The sequence below is a fragment of the Tachypleus tridentatus genome, chromosome 6 (assembly GCF_004210375.1).
Source record: "Tachypleus tridentatus isolate NWPU-2018 chromosome 6, ASM421037v1, whole genome shotgun sequence".
Lineage (NCBI taxonomy): Eukaryota > Metazoa > Arthropoda > Merostomata > Xiphosura > Limulidae > Tachypleus > Tachypleus tridentatus.
The window spans coordinates 57,179,440-57,205,102 of record NC_134830.1 but is presented as its reverse complement, the minus strand read 5'-3'; the positions used below and the strand labels follow the sequence as shown (position 1 = coordinate 57,205,102).

At 31.1% G+C, this 25,663-nt stretch overlaps 2 protein-coding genes across 8 annotated transcripts in view; one reads left to right on the top strand and one right to left on the bottom strand.

Annotated features, from left to right (window-relative positions):
* The window catches only part of LOC143252585 (nucleolar transcription factor 1-A-like), a 38,608-nt gene extending 26,371 nt beyond the window's left edge, over window positions 1-12,237 (bottom strand). Inside the window, exon 1 of one of the 2 annotated variants that reach the window (XM_076504940.1) lies at window positions 12,169-12,237. Coding sequence is in view for 1 of the 2 variants with exons in the window: in XM_076504939.1 (XP_076361054.1) it covers window positions 549-729 (181 nt within the window). In the remaining variant the exon portion in view is untranslated. Of the gene's footprint in view, window positions 1-548; window positions 986-12,168 lie in introns of those variants that run through there. The other variant, XM_076504939.1, reaches the window with a different exon arrangement.
* LOC143252584 (uncharacterized) overlaps window positions 11,696-25,663 on the top strand; it is a 44,048-nt gene continuing 30,080 nt past the window's right edge. For 2 of the 6 annotated variants that reach the window (XM_076504935.1, XM_076504933.1), the window contains exons 1-4: window positions 11,696-11,845; window positions 12,139-12,205; window positions 14,282-14,532; window positions 21,240-21,453. In XM_076504935.1, the coding sequence (XP_076361050.1) occupies window positions 12,169-12,205; window positions 14,282-14,532; window positions 21,240-21,453 (502 nt within the window). In that variant the 5' untranslated portion in view covers window positions 11,696-11,845; window positions 12,139-12,168. Of the gene's footprint in view, window positions 11,846-12,138; window positions 12,206-12,388; window positions 12,544-12,577; window positions 12,729-12,829; window positions 13,167-14,281; window positions 14,533-21,239; window positions 21,454-25,663 lie in introns of those variants that run through there. The other 4 variants (XM_076504934.1, XM_076504936.1, XM_076504937.1 and 1 more) reach the window with 4 other exon arrangements.

Sequence of the window (25,663 nt, the reverse complement as noted above, 5' to 3'; positions counted from 1 at the left end):
ATTAATTAATAAAAAAATAAATGTGTACTACGTAAATAAGTACTTTAGTTTATCATGTTACAATGGCGATAAGTACGTTCTAATTTCTGTTAAAACTAAATAAAAATTAGTGTAATAATGTATCAGGAATAACCGAAATGTGGTTAAACTGTAATATATATTTGTCCTATAATTAGTTGCAATGTTCGAAAAGATAAAATTCAAACGTTATTCATAATCGATCAGCAAGCCAAACGAGAGAACGGGCACAGGAATCTGACAAAACTATAGATGTACAGGATAACTGGGGCCCCCCACGTCAGACCAAGCCCAGGGACGCAGTCACGCGGCGCAGCTGGTGTGTTCCCCGGCAGTCGCTGACGCAGTCAAGCCTCAGCTGCTCCCAATGGTGGTAAAACTTCCTAGCTGAACAGCCAGCCAATGCCGCCGCAAATAGTCCTTACCCCACACGGCATCCACCTCCCTGATACTGTCTGTTCTTTGTGTCGGCCATTATGGCTTGAACTACAAGCGAATTTCATAATTCAAATTTTAAAACAAATACTTACCTTCTGTAATTTCCTTATTGGGCTTTACATTATTGGCATCTTCTACTTGCTTTAATTTCTTTGGACTTGATGATTCAGTTTTCACCTCGGTGGTGGGGCCGTTAGTTGAGTCTAGTGACGGTCGCTTCCCTCCCTTCCTTCGCGAGGAGCCCGATTGTGGGCTCGTCGCTGCTGACGCCATTTTCCCTGACTGACTTAGTATTTAAAAACAGCTTAAAATTCTGAAACTTTAAATTTTCTTGCGAAAAAAATAACTGATCTAGACAAAGTTCTACTAAACCTGATCACGTGATGTAAAAAATAAACAAACAAACAAACCTACTACAATAGGTTTCTCGTATTTACTCTCCTCCAACAGAATGACGTGCTCTATCACGATGCTAGTCTTGGAATGGCCACCGCACCCGTTAGTGCGCTTGCGTATTTAGGGGTCAACCACTCAGAAGCACCGTTAGTTTGTATTGTCTAAATCCATGAAAGTACGAGTTGACTGATATTTTTGTCTATCGATGTGCTTTTTCTATTATATGTGTGATTATTTTTAAAAGATGTATAATAAATACGATCATTAAAAATTCATTAGCAATAAATCATAATTATTTTATTTTTCAAATCGACATAGATCATGAACTTATTGTCATAAAGTATTATTGAAATATTAATATGTTTATCTTTTGTTTTATTTTCGGTTTAACTTTTACTCCATTCCAATTAATCAAATACCAGGAACACAAATTTGAAAGCATTTTGTGGTCTTTTGCTGATTACAAAATACATTATAATTAAACAATCTAGTCTGTGAGAAATGTTCTTAGTAAGTAATCTTAATATAGACTTCAAAAATATAAGTTACAAAACTTTTTAAAAGTACTTGTGGCTCAACGCTGCAGCGAAAGAAATCACGGGAAAACTAAATTAGCACTAGGGTGGTTTTGCTTTGAATTTCGCGCAAAACTACACGAGGGCTATCTGCGCTAACTGTCCCTAATTTAGCAGTGTAAGACTAGAGGGAAAGCAACTAGTAATTCACCACCCACCGCCAGCTATTGGGCTTCTCTTTTACCAACGAATAATGGGGTTGACAGTACATTATAACGCCCCCACATCTGAAAGGGCGAACATATTTGATGTGATGGGGATTCGAACCCGCGACCCTAAAATTACAAGTCGAGTGCTTTAACCACCTGGCCATGCTGGGCCGTATTAGTACCAGAAAACGATCCTAAATTTCTGAATATATACTCCATAAATATATATGTCTTCAGAGAGAGAAAGAGTTGGTAACACAAAAATACAACAATTCACTGATGCGTATATTATTCAACATTTCACAGACAAAATACACATTTTAGTAAAATATTGTAATTTATTTTCATTCATCACAACTATTTAATATGTTTACAAATCTATTTGTATTAATTCTACAAACCTGTCATTAGAAGTACTGAACGAAACAGATTCATCAAGTGTTGTAAAGTTTATTTTCGTATTTGTGTAATTAAAATGTCCTGAGAACGTGGATTTGGACATTATTATACGGTCTACAGAAATGTTCAAAATAAAAGGCGTTCAGTTTCAGAAATTGATGTATCTCTTTATTAGATCATAAATTTTTCATATTATTCCTACAATATGTTAATAAGAAAATGCTGGATTTTACGATTATTCTGCTGCAAAAAGGCCATGTTAAAAATAAATGAAAACAACAAGAACAACAAAACAAAAGCAAAGCAAAGTGAAGTTAAGTGATCCTATAACATATGATTAAATGGCATATATAATAAGTTCTAAGCAGTGTACGTATAACATATAAAACAAATTGCCAATTTCATCATAACTCTATCACATGAATCTATAAACATAAACGATGTAAAACATCAATATATTACATTTCCTTAAAAACTACCCGGAAGGAAAAAAAAACATCAATAATTTCCACAATTCAAGATATATATTTTTGTGAAAAAAGTTTCTAGAATAATTTTACACAAGTATATGATATATAAACATAACCCTCTTGTGCCTCAGAGATAAGCTTGAAAGTTTATAATTCTGAAATTTCTGGTTTAATTCTCACGATTGGCAAATCTGAGATAGCCTATTATGAAGCTTAATATATATGCGTATAAACAAACAAACTTCAAATTATATTGAAATACCATGCTATTTATTATATAAATGTAAACACAGACACATACACACGTATATATACAGTGTATAATGAAAATATTTTAAAGCTTAAGAACGAACGATTTACGATAATTATATGATCTAATATGCATTAAGCATTGCAGAAAAATATGTTTTTAATGTATAAACAATATATTGCAAAGCTGTATATCAAAGCATCATAAAAATATTTCCTTATCACCGTGATAATGTAAATATGAAAGCGTAAACGATTTGACAACCATTTGACGAGTTGATGACATAATGTTTTAGGATTTGAGAAATATTTATTAATAACGAATGATATTAAAAATATTGAATATAATGGAACTAGCCTTTTAACTAAATTATTTTTGGATTAATGGATGATTCACACACCTTTTAAGAAAAAGAACTAATAATTTATTGAAAATATACACAAATCGTACCCACATATTTTTATTTTTTGCGAATTTAAATTTTGATAAACAAATTGCAGAAATTATCCCACATTTGCGTATGAAAAGGATAACTTATCAAAAATATCAAGATACTCTTGTGCCTAGTCTAACTTTGCATCTTAATAAAATAATACTGTGCGCTTCATTAAACTTACATTCTGACACACGATATACTAAAATATTAAATGATAAAATAATAGACGAATTTATTAATTAATTACTCAGGGTTTTGGCATTAACACTAGAAATATATTTGCTCTTTTTATCCGCAATAACATCTTATCTGACTGCCAAATTAAATGACTAGCTCAGGGATTGACCCAAGATTCAGGCATAACATTATCTAATTTTGAACTGCAGACTAAAAAAGATGGCAACCAGTTATTAGGGCCCACTACACAGATAGCTACTCTTAATTGAATAGTGTGGTTAACTGTCCATCCTATAACGCACTTCCAACTGAAAGTGAAAGTGTTTCAGTGGAATATTACAAACTCGATCATTGAACTATACCATACACAGCCAAGCATGTTATATACATTTTTTTAATGTTAATGTCCATATAGCATGTTTGAAGTTTTAGGATAAATATGTGGTTCAGAAAGTCGTTGAGGTTGCCTTCTTCTAACTGCTTAGTTTCTTTGTTCTCTATAGTGAGTTATGTCTTTTCTACACGAAGGGATTTTGCATTAACGTGTAAGCACCCGGGTTAAAAGAATCGTCACTATAGTATCCTTTGCTGGCCGATTTGTCATAGATTGTATAATACAACAAACTAATGCTAAGAGATAAGAGTTAACCTGTTGAATTCCGGTGCACTTTATCGAACGAGTTCTGCTAGGAAAAGGCTGAGTTCATTTATTTCGATCAAAGCCAGATTGGGTTACCTGCTGAGCCGACCACGTGGAATCAAGCCACGGATTTTAGCATTGTAAGTTCTTGGATTTATCATTATACCACCAAAGCAAAGTAGCACAGTGAGTATCACCACGAGTATCAAAACCTGGTGTGAGCCCTCACATTTACTGATAAGCCACTGGGAGGCGGTTGATTAAATACATACTTCAAAAACATCACGTTTTAGTTCTATGAAAATTAATCGTGAGAGAAATAATGTTGTGCAGCTAAACACATTTCAGTAAATTTTACTATGGTTCTTTCTGCACAAGTATGCACATTGTCTGTTTATTTGTCATCTAACTAAAGTTACAGCCGATGTGTGTGTCACGCCACGCTTGATTTATCAAAATAGGAAGAGTCATAAAAGCCAAAATGTATCTATTCCGATAGAATAGTTTGATTAATCTTTTCCCATTACGATCTCAGTGACAAGGGTGTAAGGGATCACGGATGTCCGTGAGGGGAGGGTGCCATGAAACCTTATAAGTGTAGTGAGTGTTAATGTAATAATGTAAGGATGTAGTGTGGGATCACGTAGCCTCAAGCCAATTTATGAATTAAGATATTTTCATTCATATCACCAACATTTATGATAAAACAAGCCTCTTTAACCAATGGATGTGTTACAAGTGGACGATTTCTGCAAGTGAGAGTTGACTCCCTAGCAAATTAGACAGTGAGCACATGTGGGTGAAGACCATGACACATGGGACAGGTACACTTTAGGACTGAAAGGTCTCTGTGACACTGACAAGAGTTTGCAACACTTGGGATTGTGAAGGGTTTGAATAGCTTGAACGTTTGAGTAGCTTGTCATTCTGTAACTCTGTACCAGGCAATGACTTCCCATTTGGATTTTAGTGTCCCTGTAAATAACGTCACCTACATCCAAGAGCATTGTTAAGATCTTCTCTTCTATTGGAATTATAAGAAGAGGCTTTGGCCAGTACACAGGTCTCTCTGAGTGAAGCCAAGCACATTACACCTCTGATGTATTACGCTGACCAGAAATAAATGTCGTTTTCGAATTGCAAAGTTTAAAAATATAAACTACTGTTGTGAAACACATTTAATCAAAGTAAGCACCATTTGCTTCAACACATTTTTACCAACATGTAACAGTGCTGTTTATGGCTCTGCTATAGAAATCAGTTTCTATGGTAAATGAACTCCCTGAAAAATATATATGTAAAAACGACTGGTTTGGGTCAAGAAAATTTTTAATGCAGAGGAGCAAACAATGTTTCGACCTACTTCGGTTTTTGTGAACCTGACGATGACTGAAGAAGGTTGAAACGTTGTTCGCTCCTCTGCATAAAAAATTTTCTCAACCCAAACCAGCCGTTTTTACATATATATTTTTCTCTACAAGTCGATTTTCTCGTCATCACTGAACTCCCTAAAGCTTCTTCTGCAGCTGCCTGGTTTTGAAAGCGTTTATTGTTCAAAAACTGTCAAAGTGCTTGAAAAATGAAATTTTGTGGGGAAAAGGTCAAAGGTCTGGAAAATAAGGTGGATGAGACAGAACCTCGATTCCTAATTCGTTCAATTTTTGGAGCGTCATCCTTGACAGGTCTCATAACGCCGATTTTGTTGATCTTTAGTCAGCTCATTCGGAGCCCACTTATGCAACCTTTTCGTATTTCCAATCGCACTCAGATGGTTGGCAATGCTTGATTTGCTTGTGCCTAGCTTTTCTGCAAGCTCGCGCACTGTTTTGCGAGAATCTGTCTCAACTGCTTCCCTTAATGTGTTTTCATCTAAGAATGGCTTTTTTCCACGACCTTCGAGGTCTTCAAAACTTTCATCTTCATATCGAAACCTTGGAACCAACGCTGAACTGTATATTCAGTAACAGATCCATGGCTGAATACCTAGTTTATGTTCCTTATAGTTTCGGTACCTTTTCGTCCAAGTTTGAAGTCGTAGAGAAAAATCAGACGAAAGTCCTTCTTCTGCATGCTGCCTTGAGGGTTGCAAAACTTGCTCTGAGTAGAGTTGAAAGAGCAGACAATTAAGACACCTCGTAAGCGACAAACGTTGGATTAAACTAACCAAGCAACAATAAGTTACTCAATATTCAGCTTCTAAATGTCATCGTGAAAATTCCAACATTTATTTCTAGACAACCCAGTACAAATGGACGGCAAGACATGACCTAAAACAGTTTCTGATATGGTTCAGGCAGGTTACTATCTGAAATGGATGGACATAGGAACAACCTGTTCAATATTTGGTCCTGAGCTTGGTCTACAAAAACTATTAAGTATGGGCAGTTGTCTTTGAATAAAAGTTCGAAGTGACACACCAGAAGGAACTATCCAAAGTAAAATTCCAGAAAATGACACAGAGGTAGAAGAGACCTTGCAAAAGATTTGTAAATGTGTGTCCGATTACCTTGCCTGGATAATCCTCATGCAATGATGGATAGGTTGACATGTGTTTGATTAACAGATACCATAACAAACAAGGACACGAGAATCAGATTGAAATGAAGTAGGTGTAAATCTTTAAAGAATGCTTTCCAGTTGATGAATCTGAACTTGAATCCATTAAAGTCTCACATATGAACAACTAAAGGTTCTATAGAGAAATTTTAGAAAAAATATCAGTTCTTGTAGTGTCGAAACATTTGCTCTCCCTTTTAATTTAAAAAGTGGCCTCAAACTCGAGCGCTTTCGAATAGTTTAATATCATTAATCTTCCTTTTGTTTTCGTAAAGAAGAATAGTGAACTGTTCAAAAGTGCTCGAATTTTGGGCCTCTTTAAAAAAATCATTGTAACTTTTGTGTGTAATCCTTTATATTAACTTGTTAACCAGACTTTACTCTTCCTGTTGATAGATTAAATGAAGCGAAATAATTAATCAGACAGTTAGCTTCACAGAATGGAGGAAATAACTATATGTTTGAAGTGAAACGTGGAATGATATATTGAGAGGAACTGTAGATTAGAACTTGTAAGGAACAAATTTTCTTTATGTGGACACTATAAGGAGAGAACTGTTATAATTGTTGGAAATATGGCAATTACATAAGAGTCTGTGAGGAATCAATGGTTGACTTAAAGCCAAGATAACATTTTGAGGGTTACCTTTGGGCCCAACCAGTTCAAAGGAATGAGAAAGAGCTAACTATACATAAAAAATGAAATGAACTAAATATATATACATGAAGCAAAGGTCAGCTGGAGAAGCTCCATCTATTCCAACTAATAAAAGAAGCTTATTATTTGAGGAAAAAAAAACACGAGTCTATGGGCTGATTGGTGGAAAATCATGCAGTATGCTTATTGACACTGGTTCTACAGTTGCAAATGTTTGGCTCAGTATGTTAATAGAAAGTGAGAAATTTCCTTCAGATACAAAAGAAAAGAGGGAGATTGATGAAAAGAGTAGGTGGGCATAAAATTCTACATAAATGAAGTTGAAAGCTACCCTTACTGTCGAAAGTTTTTCTATATTTCGTCATGTGTGGATAATTGACAATGAGAAAAAGTGCATTTTGGGAATAACTTCTTACAGATACATGGATGCGATGTTGAACTAGCTTCATAGTATATGACCAAGAAGTCCTTTTATACTAACTGACAATTACTACACCAGAAATAGAACTTCCACTTAGAACTGGTAGGGTAATCACTGTATCATCAAGAAGTGAAGTTGTCATATTAACAATAAATCTACATCTAGTAGTTGGGGTATAATGTTGTCCAATACTATGGCGTGTTCTGAGGCGTTACTGATTAGGAGAAATATTCTGGATGTCAAAATAGAGATGTTGTACATGATTTTACCCAGTAAAGAATAAACTTGGCTTGTGATAAAAATGAAAGTTTTCTATGATGTTAATGCTGATAAAACTAAATTTCATTGGTAGAAATATAATGAATATACATAAAATTTGTAAACAAGTAAAATTGCATAAGCTGCAAATGCTCCATCGTCACCGCCACACAATCCTTTCACCATGTACATTTTGAATTTAAAATCAGAGGCGTGTAAAAATAGCATTTCAGGTCTATATTTTGTCTCTTAACAGTTTTTGACAAAGGGCCCTTTGGTAAAATATTAGAACTCATAAGTTGAGCTGGACAATGAAAGGCAAAATATTCACTAAAACGCTATTTATAAAATGCAGTATGATATTTTGTAAGTTAGGTTTAAACGGTGGAAGCTGGAGAAACATTAAAAAACAAAAGGCCCTAAAGTTTTCCAGCAGACGGTGATAAGTCTACAAAATTACAAGGCTAAAACTCGAGTATAGATTCGTGGTGAACACACCAGAAGGAAGTATCAAGAGAAGAATTCCAGAAAATTGACACAGAGGAATAAGAGACCTTAGCTGATCTCTGACTATTTTTAAGCCAACATAATAACAACTCAGCTTGCGATAATGTTATTGCTGTTATTTTGTTTTATCGTTAACTGGACTCTTTTAGATTATTTTGTAAGAACAATGTGAGATCCAGTCCACTAGATGATAACAAATTAGTTTTATGCGTTTCTACATACTATATTCATTTGTACTGTGGACCCAATTTCAGAAAGACATTTCTCATGTCAATTATGTCCATCTGCAAATAATCAACAAGAAATTCAAATGATCAATATTTCCTGCTACGATTGAGAAGTCCTCGCCTTCAAATGGTACAGTATATCAAATGTTTCTGATCTCTTCCATCTTCCACAACAGCGTAATGAAATCACATCAACTGCAACTTTTTTTATATGTAACCCTTAGATTAAATTGGAGCACGCAGTCTTTAAAGCTAAGGATAACGTAATAATTATGATAACAGTCTATAAGTTTGTAATAATAATGAGATCCAGTCCACGTGATGATAATAAATTTGTTTATTTCTTATATAACGTTTATATAGACTATATTTGCTTCTACTGTAGACCTCATTTCACACAGATCGTTGCTCTTAAACAAATGATAGGCCTAAAACTTGTGATAAAAATCATATAAAATGGGGATTTTTTTCCATTTCTTTTAATTTGGCCACTTCGAATTCAAAATTAGAGACATGCAAAACAGACAATAATATTTTTTATAACATAGTGAAATAAACAAGAAAATATTGTCAAAACGCTGTCCTTTGACAACACACAAAATGACATGGTTTGAACATGTTGAACTGTTGTTTTATCATTAAGTGGACTCTTAGGTTATTTTTTATAAGAATAAGGTGAGAACCGGTCCACGTGATGAAATAAGTTGGTTAATTTCTTATATAACATATCTATAGACTATATTCACTTGTACTGTAGACCTAATTTCACGAAAACCGTTGCAACAGAGAATGGTATCCACGCTTAACTTATATATACATACCAAATATTGCAGAATTTCTTTTTCTACTCAATAAATAGGCACAAAATCTCTAATTATTTAACACTGAATTAAAACACTCATTAGACTTTCACACACGGATTATGCACATATATAATGTATTATATTTTTATCGTAATAAGCTGCTTGAGAATTCTATTTCTAAGACTACTTTGCACTTTCTTACATTTAACATCAATATTACCATCAGGAGTTCCTTCTACTAAACAACTAAATTCCAACATTGAAAATAGTTTACAACAATATGTAAAAGCAACAATCCTCAGTTTCACTAGTATAAGATTATGATAATACTTTATTTTTATTCTACAGCAAACAAAACAAACTTTTATGTCTCTACATTGTTTGGTCTGTTGCAAAAGTTGTGGTTGTGGAACCTCTTAGATACACAATTATTTTCTACTCTTTAGTGTAAATAGTATTTATAAGTTAAAAAAAAGATATTGATTCGAAAATCAGATTAAGAAATATTAAGAATACTTAGAAATGTGTCAAGGAAATGTTAAGTTTTTTGTTTTTTTTTAAAGGGAGAGAGTTCAAACTAATGGATACTGGAGATTTACACAAGGAAGTAGAATCTAAGAAAGAGCATGCCTCCTCTGAGAAGCTAAAGAGTTTCTGAAGTTTGAAATAGCGTTTGGCCAATTCCTGACATATCCCATTGGAATTTTGTCAGTCATGTCCATCTACAAATAATTAATAAAAAATCCAAATTACCAATACTATCAGCTAGCGTGGAGATTGTGTGTTTTTGTTATAGCAGAGCCACATCGGGCTATTTGCCGTGTCCACCGAGGGAAATCAAACCCATGACTTTAGCGTTGTAAATCCGTAGACTTACTGCTGTCCCAGCGGGGGACTACCGTAGAGAACACCTTTGTATTCATTCGCAAAAATGACTACTAAAATTGGGATCTTGAAGTGACCTCCAGAGTCAACTTACATCAAACGCTGTATATAGATGGGTTCTATAGTAGAGTGAAAGTTTTATAGTCGTACCAATGTAAGGGGTTCCTTCAAAGACTTGTGGTGGGTTTTTCATCAATCATAACATTTCGGAAGAAAATATCTTTTGCACATTATATACGGTCAAGAACCTTTTCCATATAAAAGCAGAGCAAATATATCCAAGAAAATGAACAAAAAATTATATCACTTGCATCTCAACGTTTCTATTGATTTCTATTTAATTGTTTTCGTGTTTTTTTTTTTGTGTGTGTTGCGAAAGTGGAATCCTTGTCCCCTAGCTAGATCTGCGTTTGTGTGTTTAATATATAGAAAAATGTACGGAACATAGATAAGTTGACATACAGCTTGACTTTTTAATATAATTGAACTTAGTTGTTTTTTATTAGTTGTTTATGAGAAATATCTTCACGTATATTAAGTGTGTCTGATCTCTTCCATCTTCTACAACAGCGTAATGAAATCACTTCAACTACAGTTATTTTGTGCAACCCTTGCATTAAATTGAAGCACACAAAGTGTTTCAAGCAAAGAATAACATAATACGAAACACTCTCATCAATCATTGTTTAAAATATAATAAGAAATACAATTTAATATCCAGAAGTTGCGCCATTTAGTATCCTTGATGATAAAAACTAAAAACAACAGTTTACCAAATTCCAATTAATGTGGTATTTTGGTGGTTATTCGGAGTTATGATATGATGCTAATTGTTTATTACACAATGATATTGTTGTGATTTTGTTTTATCGTCAAGTGAACTCTTTTAGATTAGTTTGTAAGGATAATGTGAGATCCAGTCCACATGATGATAACAAATTAGTTTTATGGGTTTCTACAGACTATATTCACTCGTACTGTAAACCTAATTTCACAAAGACATTTTTCTCATTGTCAGTCATGTCCATCTGCAAATAATCAACAAGAAATTTAAATGACCAATATTTCTTGCTACGGTAGAGAACGCCCTTATCTCCAAGTGGTACAGCATATTAAATGTGTCCGATCTCTTTCATCTTCCACAACAGCGTAATGAAATCACATCAACTGCAGCTTTTTTTTTTGTAGCCCTTTAAAATCATGGGTTCGATTCTCCTCGGTGGACACAGCAGATGGCTCGATGTGGCTTTACTATAAGTAAAACACAAACACATACACACCAAGTTCGACAATGATACTTAACAAAGGTGGCTACCTGGATCTGTGTTCTATTCAAATATAACTTAGGGAATACATAAATGAACCTGCCGAATTTTTAAAACACCTAAATAATGTGCTTGAGGCAAGTTTGAAGTAATTTGAAAATGAGCACGAGCTTTTTACCATTTTTGTTTTTGGTATAATACGCATGCGCTGTAAAATAAAGGGAGAAGTCGACGTATGACGACTTATCGTATTGCCGTTGTATGATGGACGCCATGTTCAGGTTTTAGCTATAACCATAGTGTTTAAAGATAAGTAGGTAAATAATATACTACTTATACACATTTTTAACATACTTGCAAAATTCAGCGTGTGAATTAATAAATTTATAGTTTACAGAAACTTTGCTGTTTGTTATTAACGTAACATTTAATAGATTTAAAATATCAGACTAAGAGAACGGTAGGGTGCAGGAAGTTTGATTAGTAATACTGGTAGTAAACAACTTTACTATTATATACGTAATAATTTAGCACTTTGCTGTCATCTTATGATAAATTATAAATATTTTGTGAAAAACAGTGGCATATATATATATCTTTTGTTTTCCAGAAGAATCAGATATATTTCTAAATTACATACATGTCAGAAAAGCCTTGCAACGACGAAGTACATGATGGTAAGAAACTTAGATAATTTTTTTCGTTACTGACCTCAAATATCCGCCAGGCTCACGAAAACGTGGTATGTAATTTTCAAAGCAATTCATATTGTGTGATTTCTTGACTAGAAGAAACGGGATCTTTTATTATCTGTATGTGTCAGCATATTATATTACAAATTTTACGAATTTATCTAAATAAAATTATGAGCTATAAGAGTTAAATAATGTCATTATGTCAGTATCGACATCATGTTATCATTACTTCTACTAGAACATGATGCAGGGTACTTCACGGTTTACTTGCAACAAGATTTTTACAAATAAAAAAGGTGATCGTTGGGCTTAGGCTAAAGGTAAAACTTAAATTTTGAGAGCAAAAATACAAGTCTTAAAAGCAATAACTTGCCAAAAATTGTGTTGTTTACACATTCGAGCTTAATGTAAGAATAGTTAATTATACAAGTGTTTAACCAAATATTTTCATTATTTTCCATTCTGCACTATGTATTGTAATTCGTATTGTGTTTTACATCAACAGGTAATACATTTGTTATTTGGTAATTATGTACATAATTAGTGTAATTTAAAAATATTGATGTGTCTAAAATTAATTGAAAAAATTACAAAGGAGGAAATAATATAAATGTAACAGTTAAATTATCTATAGGTCCAGCAAAACATTTAAAATAATTCAGTCTACAAAGATTTAGTGTGCTGAATGCTGTATTTTGCCACATCATTATTGCATGCTGGGGTTAGGCTATTGTTTTCACGTTTTTAAGTTGACAAACAATTGCCAAAAATAACAAGGATTTCACAATTACATTTGATCTAACATTGTTATCTATTTACTGTGTAAAAAGAAAAATGATAAAAATTTCATCATTCTCTGCCTATTACCTCTTTAAAGACCAAATGGAATAACACTAACAACCTCTTCTAATTATTTATGAAGTGATAAATAATTGATTTCAAGGTAAGCTTTAGGTTTTCAAAGCTTCTGTATATATTTTATCAAAACTTAAATAATTATTTCTGGCATTTGGATGAATAAGATAAATCAGATTTCTATAAAGACAAAGTAAATGAAACTAGGTACCTACCAATGTGAATGCATTTGAAAATACACAAAGTATATTTAGTTACCATATTAAAGAACTTTATACCACATTCACTGTCCAAGAGAGGTCAACAGTATTATTTTCACTAAAGATTTGGGTGAAATCCTGAAATAATGTCAATAATCGGTTGAATTGCTTGATGGTTTCATTAGTGCTCTCCGTTTTTAAGCACTTACAATTTACTAAAGGTATGGCCATACAAAGATAGGATATGAATATCATACTGTGAAGCCGTGATATGATTATATCAATACACAAAATTTTGTGAGCTTTTCAGTACACATAACAAGTCTTTTACACAGACATAATCAGTATTTCTGATAAAGTATTTTTGCTAAAAATTAACAATTCAATAAAGAAAAATGAATATTAAGTAATGCATGCTTTTTCATTTCTTTTATCCAAAAACATTACGTGCAAAGTAACATAACAAATTAACAATAAGAGAATAGACAGATATTAACTTTATTTTAATTCTCTTACCAGCTGCCATTTAGTTGATAAAACCTGAGAATTTGAGAAAGCAATGTGAAGTGAGAAGATCTTAAATAAGACCATGTTAGTAATACAGATAATAAATTACAGACAAGACTATCAAACTTTGTAAGAAACCTTTAATAAAAACTTGTGTATATAGATATTTACCATATTGACCACTCTGATGAGATATTCATCCTAAAATCTACCCAAGTATAATTTTATACTCGTAAAAAAAAATGTAAAATAATAAGGGATCATCTCAAGACTTTTCCCACTGGGATTCAAGTGAACATTAGTTTCCACAGGTTTGTTTCTGTTATGAATTTATGTATATATATATATATAGTTATTTGAATTAATTGCACAAGGATTTACTAAACTCGTGCATACATGGTTTTTTGAAGTGTTTGTTTTAACTAGTAGTGAGGGATGATGTTAAGATGCCTGAGAATGAGAGTGCTTATTGATCTTTATGGTATCTCTGTTGTAGAGTGTGATGTATGTGAGGGTTACCATGATACTTCAGAGTGTCCTCTTTTGGGTGTTGGAGCTAAGGTGGAAGACAAGCAGATTCCTTCTCGAGCAAGGCTAACAATTCCTCACAACCTTCAGGTGAATGATCGGGATTATGGTTGTCTAAAAGTAATTGCTAAAGAGCGTATTGTTTCTAAAACCCAATTTGGTCCAGTGGAGGCTCCAAGAGTTTCAAACTTGGACAAAGTACCAAGCTTTATTTTAAAGGTGAGATTTGTTTTATTGCAAAATCTAAGATTCTGACTGTTAAAAATATAACAAAGCATCAGAAGCAATATTATATGTTAACAGTGAAAACTTGAGTTTTGATCCTATTGTTGTCTGTAAAATAAGGCAAAGTATTGACTTTTCTAATGTATAACTTAGATGACGAAGGAATGAGAATTCTAACCAACTCTTAGAAATTTCTGTTTTATTTCTTGTTTTCCTATGAAACAAAAACAATCAAGTTTAGCCTTTTTTATGTTGTGTGAAATTAAAAGGTGACTAACATTTTTTAAAAATAAACTATTGGGTTGAGGAATAATTCATGAGCGTTTTTTCAAGTTAAAAAAATATATTCATAAATGAAACGCTTTCGCAAAATATTTCATGTCATTTGGTAGATAATTTTTTGCTCTAATAGATGGTGTGTTTGATTTTCATATGTCTTTAATTTTTGCTTTCATTTTCAGCTCATTAAATGGAATGTCAAGTAGACAAAATCGAGCGTTTTCGACACCATCTGCTTTTCGCATTTAATTTCTTGCAATTTCGTTTACAACAATGCATACTATATACCTAGGTATTACATGAAATAAGGTATCATAATAAATGTTTTGGGTGTAATGTGTTCATGCATTGAAGTATTGTATAGTCTTGCATGTAATGCTTGAATGAAATTATTTAAAAACGCTCACGAATTATTCCTCAACCTAATATTTGGGAGTGTTCAAGGTTGTTTAATATATTTTTTATTAACCCTTTTGCAAAGGACTCAGTGTAATACAAGTTTGTCAACATGTTTGCCCATGTTAAGTACTTACACTATAAATTTTGATACAGTACATGTATCTTCACAAAATTTGATAGGTTTTTAGTACATATTACAAATTTTTATAAACAAAAAAATTAGATATTTTAATGAAATATTTTTGCTAAAGATTTGTTTGTGAAAATATCAAGACTGTTTCATTACTAGTCTGAACACAAAGTGATTTCATGCTATGATTAAAAGAAAACTATTCTTCATTCCAAAAATCTCAAGTATTATTTTTGTAGTTTCTAAAACCCCTTAAATACATTTCAAACATTTATTTTTAGTAAGACTTTATATTTTCTTTTCTTTACCCTAACTTTGTGAAGTTGGTCACTTGATTAACCTCATAATTATTATATAAAAATTAGGAATAACTACATATTATAACATGAAAATATAAATGGTTAGTCTAAGTAGCTTAAGTATCATAATACTATATATTTATTATTTTTTTATTATGTGAACCTTCCATTCATGCCTATCTATTGTTACATTGCTTGCTTTGATGCAGTGCATGTGCACCTGGATTATGTATTCAGTATTATAAAACTGACCTTTAGTCTTCCGTGTCTTGGCTGTGTTTTAGCAGACTAGTATTTTGTAATAGGTAATCACATTTCAATTATTATACATTACATATATATATATACTGATTATTATTATTTAGAAATAAGTTATTAAACTTATTTTTCATAAAATATAGGACAATAAATAAAGAAGTAAAACAAACAATTACCTCTTCTAGCAATGACCTTTGTACTCGGTTGCTGATGGACCTAGGTTTCCAAGCCTTTTATAATTTCACATGTGGAGGATATCATACAAAATTTTATTTAGGTTTTATATATACAGTTGAATAACTAAAATCATAACTATACTGATACTCAAGAATTCCACTATAATTTATTAAGTTTAGTAACTGAGACACATTTAGCTTTAAAGAGAATATGGAACTTTGATTAGACTAAAGATACAACCTACTTTTTTGAAATCTTGGTTGGAAAGAATGTGGTAGCCTTTTTACTGATTAAAATGGCTGATAAAACCATTATGGGATATTTTAAGCTGTTGACTGGTTATTCACATGTCATATTTTGAAGTTAGTGCATATAAGGTACTACTTAAAAAATTGAAAGTGTGTTTGATTTAGTACATAAGCCATATCTCAGCAAAATAAAAAGTCGCCAGGCTCTTATTTTATATTCTAGGTTGGTAATATTAGTAATTTGGGTTCCTAATTAGTATGAAACTATAGACAGTATTTTGACATCATAAACATTTAAACAGTGCTTCATTTAACATACCCTGTGACTCGCTGAAATCTATATTTAGATGTGCCCTTTTAATATATTCGCTTTGGAAATATGAAATTAACTTGTATATAATGTTAACGTTTGATTATAATCTAGAATTTAATTCCAGACATAAGTTCATAATATAGTAGTTCAGTAAAATTTTGAACGGAAGTCAACAAACAAGATGATTTGACCTTTGACTTGTGACTCACCATGTAAGGGTTAATGAAAATGAGTGATTACCACAACACATATAGCATTTTGTGTATCCACATTTCAATAAATTGACCACATGAAGTGATGCAATAATATTTTCACAAACAGACAATCAATATACTATTAAAGTTTGCAAGTATATTATTGACCTTTTAAGTTTCAAGTCACTATTTTTAGCCCAAAACAGAAATTAAATAAGCAATCTGTCTTCTCACTTCACAACTGAGTCACAATTATCTTCATTTTGACTTGCTTTAAAAAAAAACAACTCCAAAGCTTGTATATACTTTAAAATGTTAACTCATGTTTGAGATTATTACTCATTCTCTTAGCTTTGTTATGCATGCTTTATTGTTGTAACAATTTGCTGATGTACTGATACATCATGACATGTAGTATGTTGTCCCATGATACAATATCATGACAGATGCATTGTACATCCAATGATACATGGGCATGTCAGTACCAGCTGCCCTTTAGAGCATGGTACTTGTCTACAAACATTGCTGGTATGTTTGTTCCTTGTTCACTGTTGCTTGCTACATGTGTGCAAGTAAAAGCAGTTTCACCGAAATAGTACAATGGCTAATGAAGTATGTCTCTGCTGGCAGTCTACAAATGTTTTTTTAGAAACTTCTACAACTAATACTCTACTTTAGTATAAAGTTTGTCATATTCTAATCCATTCATCAAACTTGTGTTTGTTGCCATGAGTAACTGATCTTCTATTTTACAACAAATCAGTATCCTTTCTATGCTAAAGAGACCAAAAGTAAACAAAAATAATTTAACACTTAACAAAGGTTTAAATATTGCAGACATGTACCATTAGTTTGGGAGTATTGAATGGAGGTCAGGTATATGTGTAATAGGTAACAATATGTTCATTTATACTTAAAGGTTTGACAAGGAGTAAGGCGAACAAAGTTATTCAAGTAATATACATAGTGTGGTTGAAAATTCTTCATCTGTGGCATTATGCACTCTGAATTACTAATCAAATTGTGAACTATCTTTTGTTATGTCTTTGTAAACAATATTGAGTTTGTAAAATCAAAATAAGAAGCTATTTAAATAAATATGGAAATTTTGTTTTGTATTATGTTTCTCATATATCCTGTAATTATACAGTTTGTAACCTTTAATGATTTTGATCGAGCGTGCAACACCAATCACGTTGCTAGATTATTTTAAGCTAGGAAATATGTATCTTTTTATGTAAATCATTCTGTGTTAATTCAAAGGTTAGATATAGTTTTGTGGTTAGCATGCTGGATGGCAGATAAGGGGGCTCATAATGCTAGCCATGATACAGTTGAACAAACTGTTCATTTTCCATTGTGGTGCTGTAAGTTTTTCTATTACAGGATTCATCATAAACTTTTTAAACCAACATTTCCCAAAGTGTGGGGCATGTGAGTAGTTAGGGTTAAGTTAGTAGAATAATACAAAATTAAATGTTAAAAAATATTTTGTATTAATGAAAATAATAAGTGATTAATACAATACACATAAAATTTTAATATGTATCTATGTGTTGTATCATTTAAAAAAGGGGAGAGTGCAAAAGAAGTGATATTTAGTAAACGGTAGGGTTAGTTGATAAAAGTTTTAGAAATGCTGTTTTAAACCATTATCAAATTCAGGCTAGTGACTGTAATTAACATATCACTAGTCCAGAAATATTTTGTTAGTAAAATAATATTATACAGAATTTGAAGGTTTGTGTTGTATGTTTATTTACAAAATATTATGAAACTCGGTTATTTTTGTCTGTGGAAGTCATTAAAAAAGGAAAGTTGCAACAGGTTTGTAATTACTAACTAAAACACGATAGGCAACCTTTATTATAAATTTAAATTCTCTGACACTGGTTAATAATAGGTGTTGCTGTTATGGAACACCATGTAGTGCAAATGCATTTTAAAAGTTAAAGATATAAATGTATAACTGACATGTCTTTAAAAAGTACAGTTTATAATGATCAAATTTAAAAATAAAAATGAAATATTTATTGTTTGGGCAATCATAATGTAAAATTAGGGATTGAAATTCTAATTAACAATTTTCATTTGTGGTTGAGCTGCAAAAATATGATATTTTAAAATAACTTGTATATTTTATTTTCAAGATTTGTCAGGTACATGTTCCAAATATATATCTAAAATAATCATTTAACTGTAGAGTAGTATATCAAAAGGCCAAAAATAAAATGTGTGCTGAGTATTAAGTCACTAGTCCTATCAGACTAATGTGTTATAATTACAACCAGTCCAAATATATTTTTGATTTTGTTCATGAGTTATCATTAATTTCGAGCTCTATCGTCTGTTTAGAGTTGAATAAAGACTCTGAGCCAATAGTTACTGTAAACTAGTTAACATCAACGAGTTAAGTAGTTCAAAATTAGGGTATAATATACTTGATCTCAAGGGTCTTCTGATTGGGTTTTCTAAGACAGTGTGTCACATAAGGTGTAGTTTGGCTTAAATTCAATTTTGTTGTCATTATAATCAGTATCTATTATATCCTACACTTTATCTTCTATGATTTTTCTGTGTTTTTTTTATTTACCTGTACTTTTTCTTATTATTAATTATACTAAGGAAAGTCTCAATATTCTAAACTCATCAGTAATGAATTATAGTACATATATGCTGATTTTTTTTCCATTGGTATTTGAAGTTCAAGTGAATAGCTTATAGTGCATTTTGACAAAAAATAAGTTGAAAAAATAATTGTTTATTTACATTATTTTCTGCTGCAAAATTATACATAAACATCTTGGGAATTATTCTTGAAACCTGATAGATTCAGAGTGCAATATCTTGGTAATATATAACCTAGAATGATCATGATTAGAGCTGGCAATTAGTGGAATTAGCTGATTAATTATTTGTTAGGCTAATTAAAAAAAATTAAATTCAACCAACCAGATATTCTCACATGAAGTTTCCTATTTTCAGCTTGTTGAGTTTTTTCAAAGATATTTTTGAACTACCCTTTGTTTAACATGATAAATATCTTCAGATACAATTTGGAATTAAGTTACTTTTTTTGTAATCCTAAGTTGTGGTACATGAAAATGTATAATGTACAGCATCATGCTGAACCTGTAAGAAACTGAAAATATAATAGGTAACATTCCATGGGTTTCTCCTTACAAATTTTCAAAAAAATAATTTACTAAAACTAAACTAATTCTTTATTAAAAATAACTGTCCTTGGATTTCATGTGATAAAAATTAGTAAAGATTTTTAGAACAATGTGTGATAAATAAATAGTAGTGTGATGAAAACAAATTCACGTTGATCGTAGACAAAGAAAGTAACATATTCATTATTTGGCAAAAACATGCGAGGATACTGGATGACAGATTAAACTGATTTTTAAGGTAGAATTAGAAGTAACATGAAGGAATCTTTACTTCCAGGTATTTTGCAATTTTATATTAATTTCATTATTAGTGAGAAAAACGTAAAAAACAGTTTACCTTATAAGCAGAAAACCGTCAAACTTTTAGTTGAGAAGTTATGCATATAGACAGAAGTTTGGAACATGTTAAAATGATTAATGTTCACATTTAACAATATAGACTGTAAGAAACTGAAAACATGTGGTGGGAAATCAATAAATTAAATAACACATGGTTTAAGTAAGGAATTTTTTACTTTAATATTTTAATAAAGTTTATGTTCTATTTTGTTTGGTTTTAATGTTCATAAATCATTTAATATATATGTAATAAAGATATTGGAGTTGTAGGAAAGAAGAAGAGTCTTAAGTGTTAATATCAACAAAAGCTTGCAGGCAAGTAGTTTACTGTTTTAAGAAAATCTACTAAAATCCTGAGGCTTAATAGAGTTAGTTTTGTAGAGAAAAGTGCTGAAGAAATGAGTTACCAGGATTATATTTGTTGAAATAGACTTAATGGCTTTTCTATACAAAAATAAAGTAATTTAAAGTCTTTGAATTAATTTACCAAAAGTTAGAGGCCAAAGTGAACTGGTAGGATTTGTTTGTTTTTTCTTCTGAAATGGTATGGTTGCTACATATAACAGGAACACAAATATTAGAAGTGTGAAAGTAAAAATTGTGACTGGTTTTTAAGCAGAATTACTTTTGTTTATTATAATTGCTGATTTAAAGTAATTTACTTGATAAAAGTTTAGCTGAAAGTTTTATATTCTTTAAGCAATTTTATCTTTGAATATGTATGTATTGAATGGTTAGGTATCTTCAAAAGGCTATTACTATAAACTTTGGAAGTTAAATTAGTGGCTTCATTGAGCAGCCAGAGAGCCTTCAATTCACTACTTTTTCTTGTAGGTTTAAAACAAAGTAGATAAATACCCTTAAAATAATTTTATAAAATGTTTTGTAGGTTTTCAACAAGGATGGAACCTCAATATTTTTAAACACCTCAGATGAGACATACTGCAACTGGATGTGTCTGGTTTCCCCAGTGAAGGATGGAATTCACCAAAATCTGATTGCATATCAACTTCAAGACAACATTTACTTTAGTGCACAGAGAGACATAAATGTGGGGGAAGAACTGTGTGTTGGTTACGCTCCTGCATATGGTAAAAAAATTGGTAAGTATTAAACATTTTTATTTTTTATGTAACTGATTTTCTCAGAAGCATTTAAGATAAGCTATTGACAAAAATGTGTAAAATAAGTAAAATGTATACATTATTGCACAGTCCTATCACTCTTTTTTGGTAAAGTTAATTGTCTGAAGTAAAACTACCTTTAACTGTAAAATTAAATAATGTTGCAAACATACTATTTCCTTTGACAAATTTAGTTGAATTATTTGGTAAATATGATGTTAAATCCAGACCATAAGAATAAATAACAGATGTATGCTACTTTCAATTGTAGGCCTAAGCACATAATGTTTCAACAGAAATTACAAGACAAATGGCAAGTAGGTTTAACAAAAAGAACTTCCCTTTGTAGTTTCTTTGTTGATCAACTGAATAAATTAATAGATGCGATATGTCTTGTAGAATAACTTTTCTGACACTGAACACCTAAACTTATGAATGTCTTTAGTATTTTCTTATTAATCCTGTGAACTATGGTAGGTCAAAATGTACAAGTCATGATAATGTTTTACAAAGTTTCATTCAAAATTGAATTAAACCATTATTTTGTGAACAAATTATGTTAAACAATTTAGTATCAAAAGGTGGTGTGTTATTCACATTGGCATATAGCTCATCAAAAATGACAGGGCAAGAACTATCACCCCTGTTTCTCATACTATACCCTAATCCTATATTACACAGCTAAGTGAAGTAAATCAATTTTGTGAAATCAAGCTTTACCAACAAAGAGGCAGAAAATTTGAGTTGAGGCAATTAAATATTGGCAAGTTATTTTGTGAACAAATTAAAGACAGAATTATTCATGAAATGAATTCATGACATACTCATAGAAGAGCTAATGGTAAAAATCAGTTATATTAAGGACTTTTAATATATTGAAAAATCTGTACATTTTGGTAACTACATATCAAGAGCGTCTTATATGTCATGTTGCTGAGCAACATAAGTATAATGTAATATTATTGCTAGTCTGTGTACTGAAAGTATAAAGTGAAATTTATAGAGAACAAAACTGGAAAAAATATTTGTTTATTTCTTAATTTAAAGTCTCCATTGATTAAAAACATTTGTGATATAATAGAAACAGCTTAATTTGGAAATTATTTAAGTTTAAAAATGAATTGATGTTTTTACTTTCATGTGAAATTTTATTCAGTTGGCTATAGGGTAGATGATCCCATACTATGTTTTTACTTTGGTTTCATAATACCAACACTCGCTGCACTTATGAAGTTTCACTTGCTCTTATCCCCTTTGCACCCCAATAACTAAAATCATAATGAGCAGACAATAATTGAACTATTTTATCTAAATGCATTTTGGCTTTTATGACTCCTATTTTGAGGAATCAGTTGTGATGTAACACACACACTGGCTTTGGCTTCAGTTAATGTTTTTTATGTTACATAAATTTTAATTTTTTAATATCGAAAGAAAATATTTGGATAAATTCTTAATCTGTACCCCTGAATCACATGACAGAATGCACTGAATTTTCTGTTATTGATGTTTTCTCTTTGTTTATAAGAACTTCATATTGTTCAATCAATTAGAAACACATATAGATATTGACCAGCCAGAATGTAAAAGAGTAATTGATAATATATTGGTATTTATGTATATATTTTTTATGGTTTTATAATATTTATAAAATTAACTGATCAATCAATCAGAAACACATACCATAGATATTGACCAACCAGAATGTAAAAGAGTAATTGATAATATATTGGTATTTATGTATATATTTTTATGGTTTTATAATATTTATAAAATTAACTGATCAATCAATCAGAAACACATATCATAGATATTGACCAGCCAGAATGTAAAAGAGTAATTGATAATATATTGGTATTTATGTATATATTTTTTATGGTTTTACAATATTTATAAAATTAACTGATCAATCAATCAGAAACGCATACCATAGATTTTGACCAACCAGAATGTAAAAGAGTAATTGATAATATATTGGTATTTATGTATATATTTTTTATGGTTTTATAATATTTATAAAATTAACTGAAGTATAAAAATCACAAACTTGTTAGGGTGAGTGAAAACACTTAATTTTTTCCTTTAAGAACATGCAAAGGCTGTATCCATGTTATGTAACTCAATTGTTTGTGTACTCTTAACTATGGGCCTGGCATGGCCTAGCGTGTTAAGGCGTGCGCTTCGTAATCTGAGGGTCGCAGGTTTGAGCCCGAGTCACGCCAAACATGCTCTCCCTTTCAGCCGTGGGGGTATTATAATGTGATGGTCAATCCCACTATTCATTGGTAAAAGAGTAGCCCAAGAGTTGGCGGTGGGTGGTGATGACTAGCTGCCTTCCCTCTAGTCTTACACTGCTAAATTAGGGACGGCTAGCACAGATAGCCCTCAAGTAGCTTTGTGCGAAATTCCAAAAAAAAACTCTTAACTATACTGCTTTGTTACATTATATCACTGCTTCCCACACTTTTTCAGCTCATGACACACTTTTACTGTACAAAATGTATTGTGGTACACACAAATAAGGTTGTATGGTAAGCCTAGTTGCACTCCCCCCCCCCATTAAGACAGGCAGAAAATGCTGTTATATTGTGTATCAAGGAGAAAGTAAATACAATTTTAAGTTTGAAAATTTATTAAATTGATAATAAATTTATATTATTAAATAAAAACTGTATAATAATTGCAAAAATTCTGAGGCACACAGTTTAGGAAGGATTACACCAGATAGACATGACTGAATGTACTACAAAACAGTGAAATTAACTGAAAGTAGATGTGAAACTAGTGGAAGCCTGAATCTGTATAAGATAAACAACCATAATTATATTCAATCTACAGTCATTATAATGAAATAAAAAAGTTTTTTATCTTGTTTATTATCGGGTTGAGGAATAATTCATGAGCGTTTTTTCAAGTTAAAAAAATATATTCATAAATGAAATGCTTTCACAAAATATTTCATGTCATTTGGTAGATAATTTTTTGCTCTAATAGATGGTGTGTTTGATTTTCATATGTCTTTAATTTTTGCTTTCATTTTCAGCTCATTAAATGGAATGTCAAGTGGACAAAATCGAGCATTTTTGACACCATCTGCTTTTCGCATTTAATTTCTTGCAATTTCATTTAAAACAATGCATACTATATACCTAGGTATTACATGAAATAAAGTATCATAATAAATGTTTTGGGTGTAATGTGTTCATGCAATGAAGTATTGTATAGTCTTGCATGTAATGCTTGAATGAAATTATTTAAAAACGCTCACAAATTATTTTTCAACCTAATATTTTAAACTTTTTTAAAGATGATTTTACTACAATTATTGTTAGGGTAGAGTAAATAAGAGATAAAATATAAAGATTTACTGAAAAAAACTTGATAATTTTGTAAAATGTTCTAGAAATTATGCAAATAAAATATAAACATTTTAAGATGAAGAATAATACTTATTTCTAGCCTGAAAACCACATTTCACTCAGTCTGACTCAGTAAAGACTTTTTACTGATAAATCTTCAGTGAAGATACTTAAAATGAAAATCTGATTTCTTGTGCACACACATAAATAGTTGTAATGTTTAATGAAATTGCCAGATATTGTGAAAATATACTTAGTACCTTCACAGTTATAGAATATATAGTTTAATGGTAATTACAGTATTAATCAAATTGACTGCTTGTTTGCAGGATTAACTCAGTACTTCACTGATTCTCATATTTGTAAAGTGTGTCTACTGCCACGTACCACAAGATCTCTTATTATTACACTATAATGAACATACCAAATATTGCATCATCATCATCACTAGGCTCCTCTGTACAAAAAGGAATTATAACATTGAAAATATAGCTTACAGTAATAATTGTTTTACAGACTAGTCTGAAAGTTTTCCTATAATCTATATCTCATTTAACAGTGATTTTTGTAAAACAGCAAATAGATGTATGTTAATTAAAATGGATATAATTCTTCCCAAAGTGCAATTAACTTTTTTTTTTTAAATTGAAAAATAAATAATGAAAAAACTTAACTAAAACATCAGGTAAAAACATTCTGTAAAGATGTTTGAGAGTTAGTTTAGTGTTTTGGTTTTAGATTTTTTTTCAAAATTAAGTGCACACAAATGTTTTTTGTAAATTTTAATGTGTTCTTAGAGATTTCACTTGGATGAAATTAGTGGTCTTATT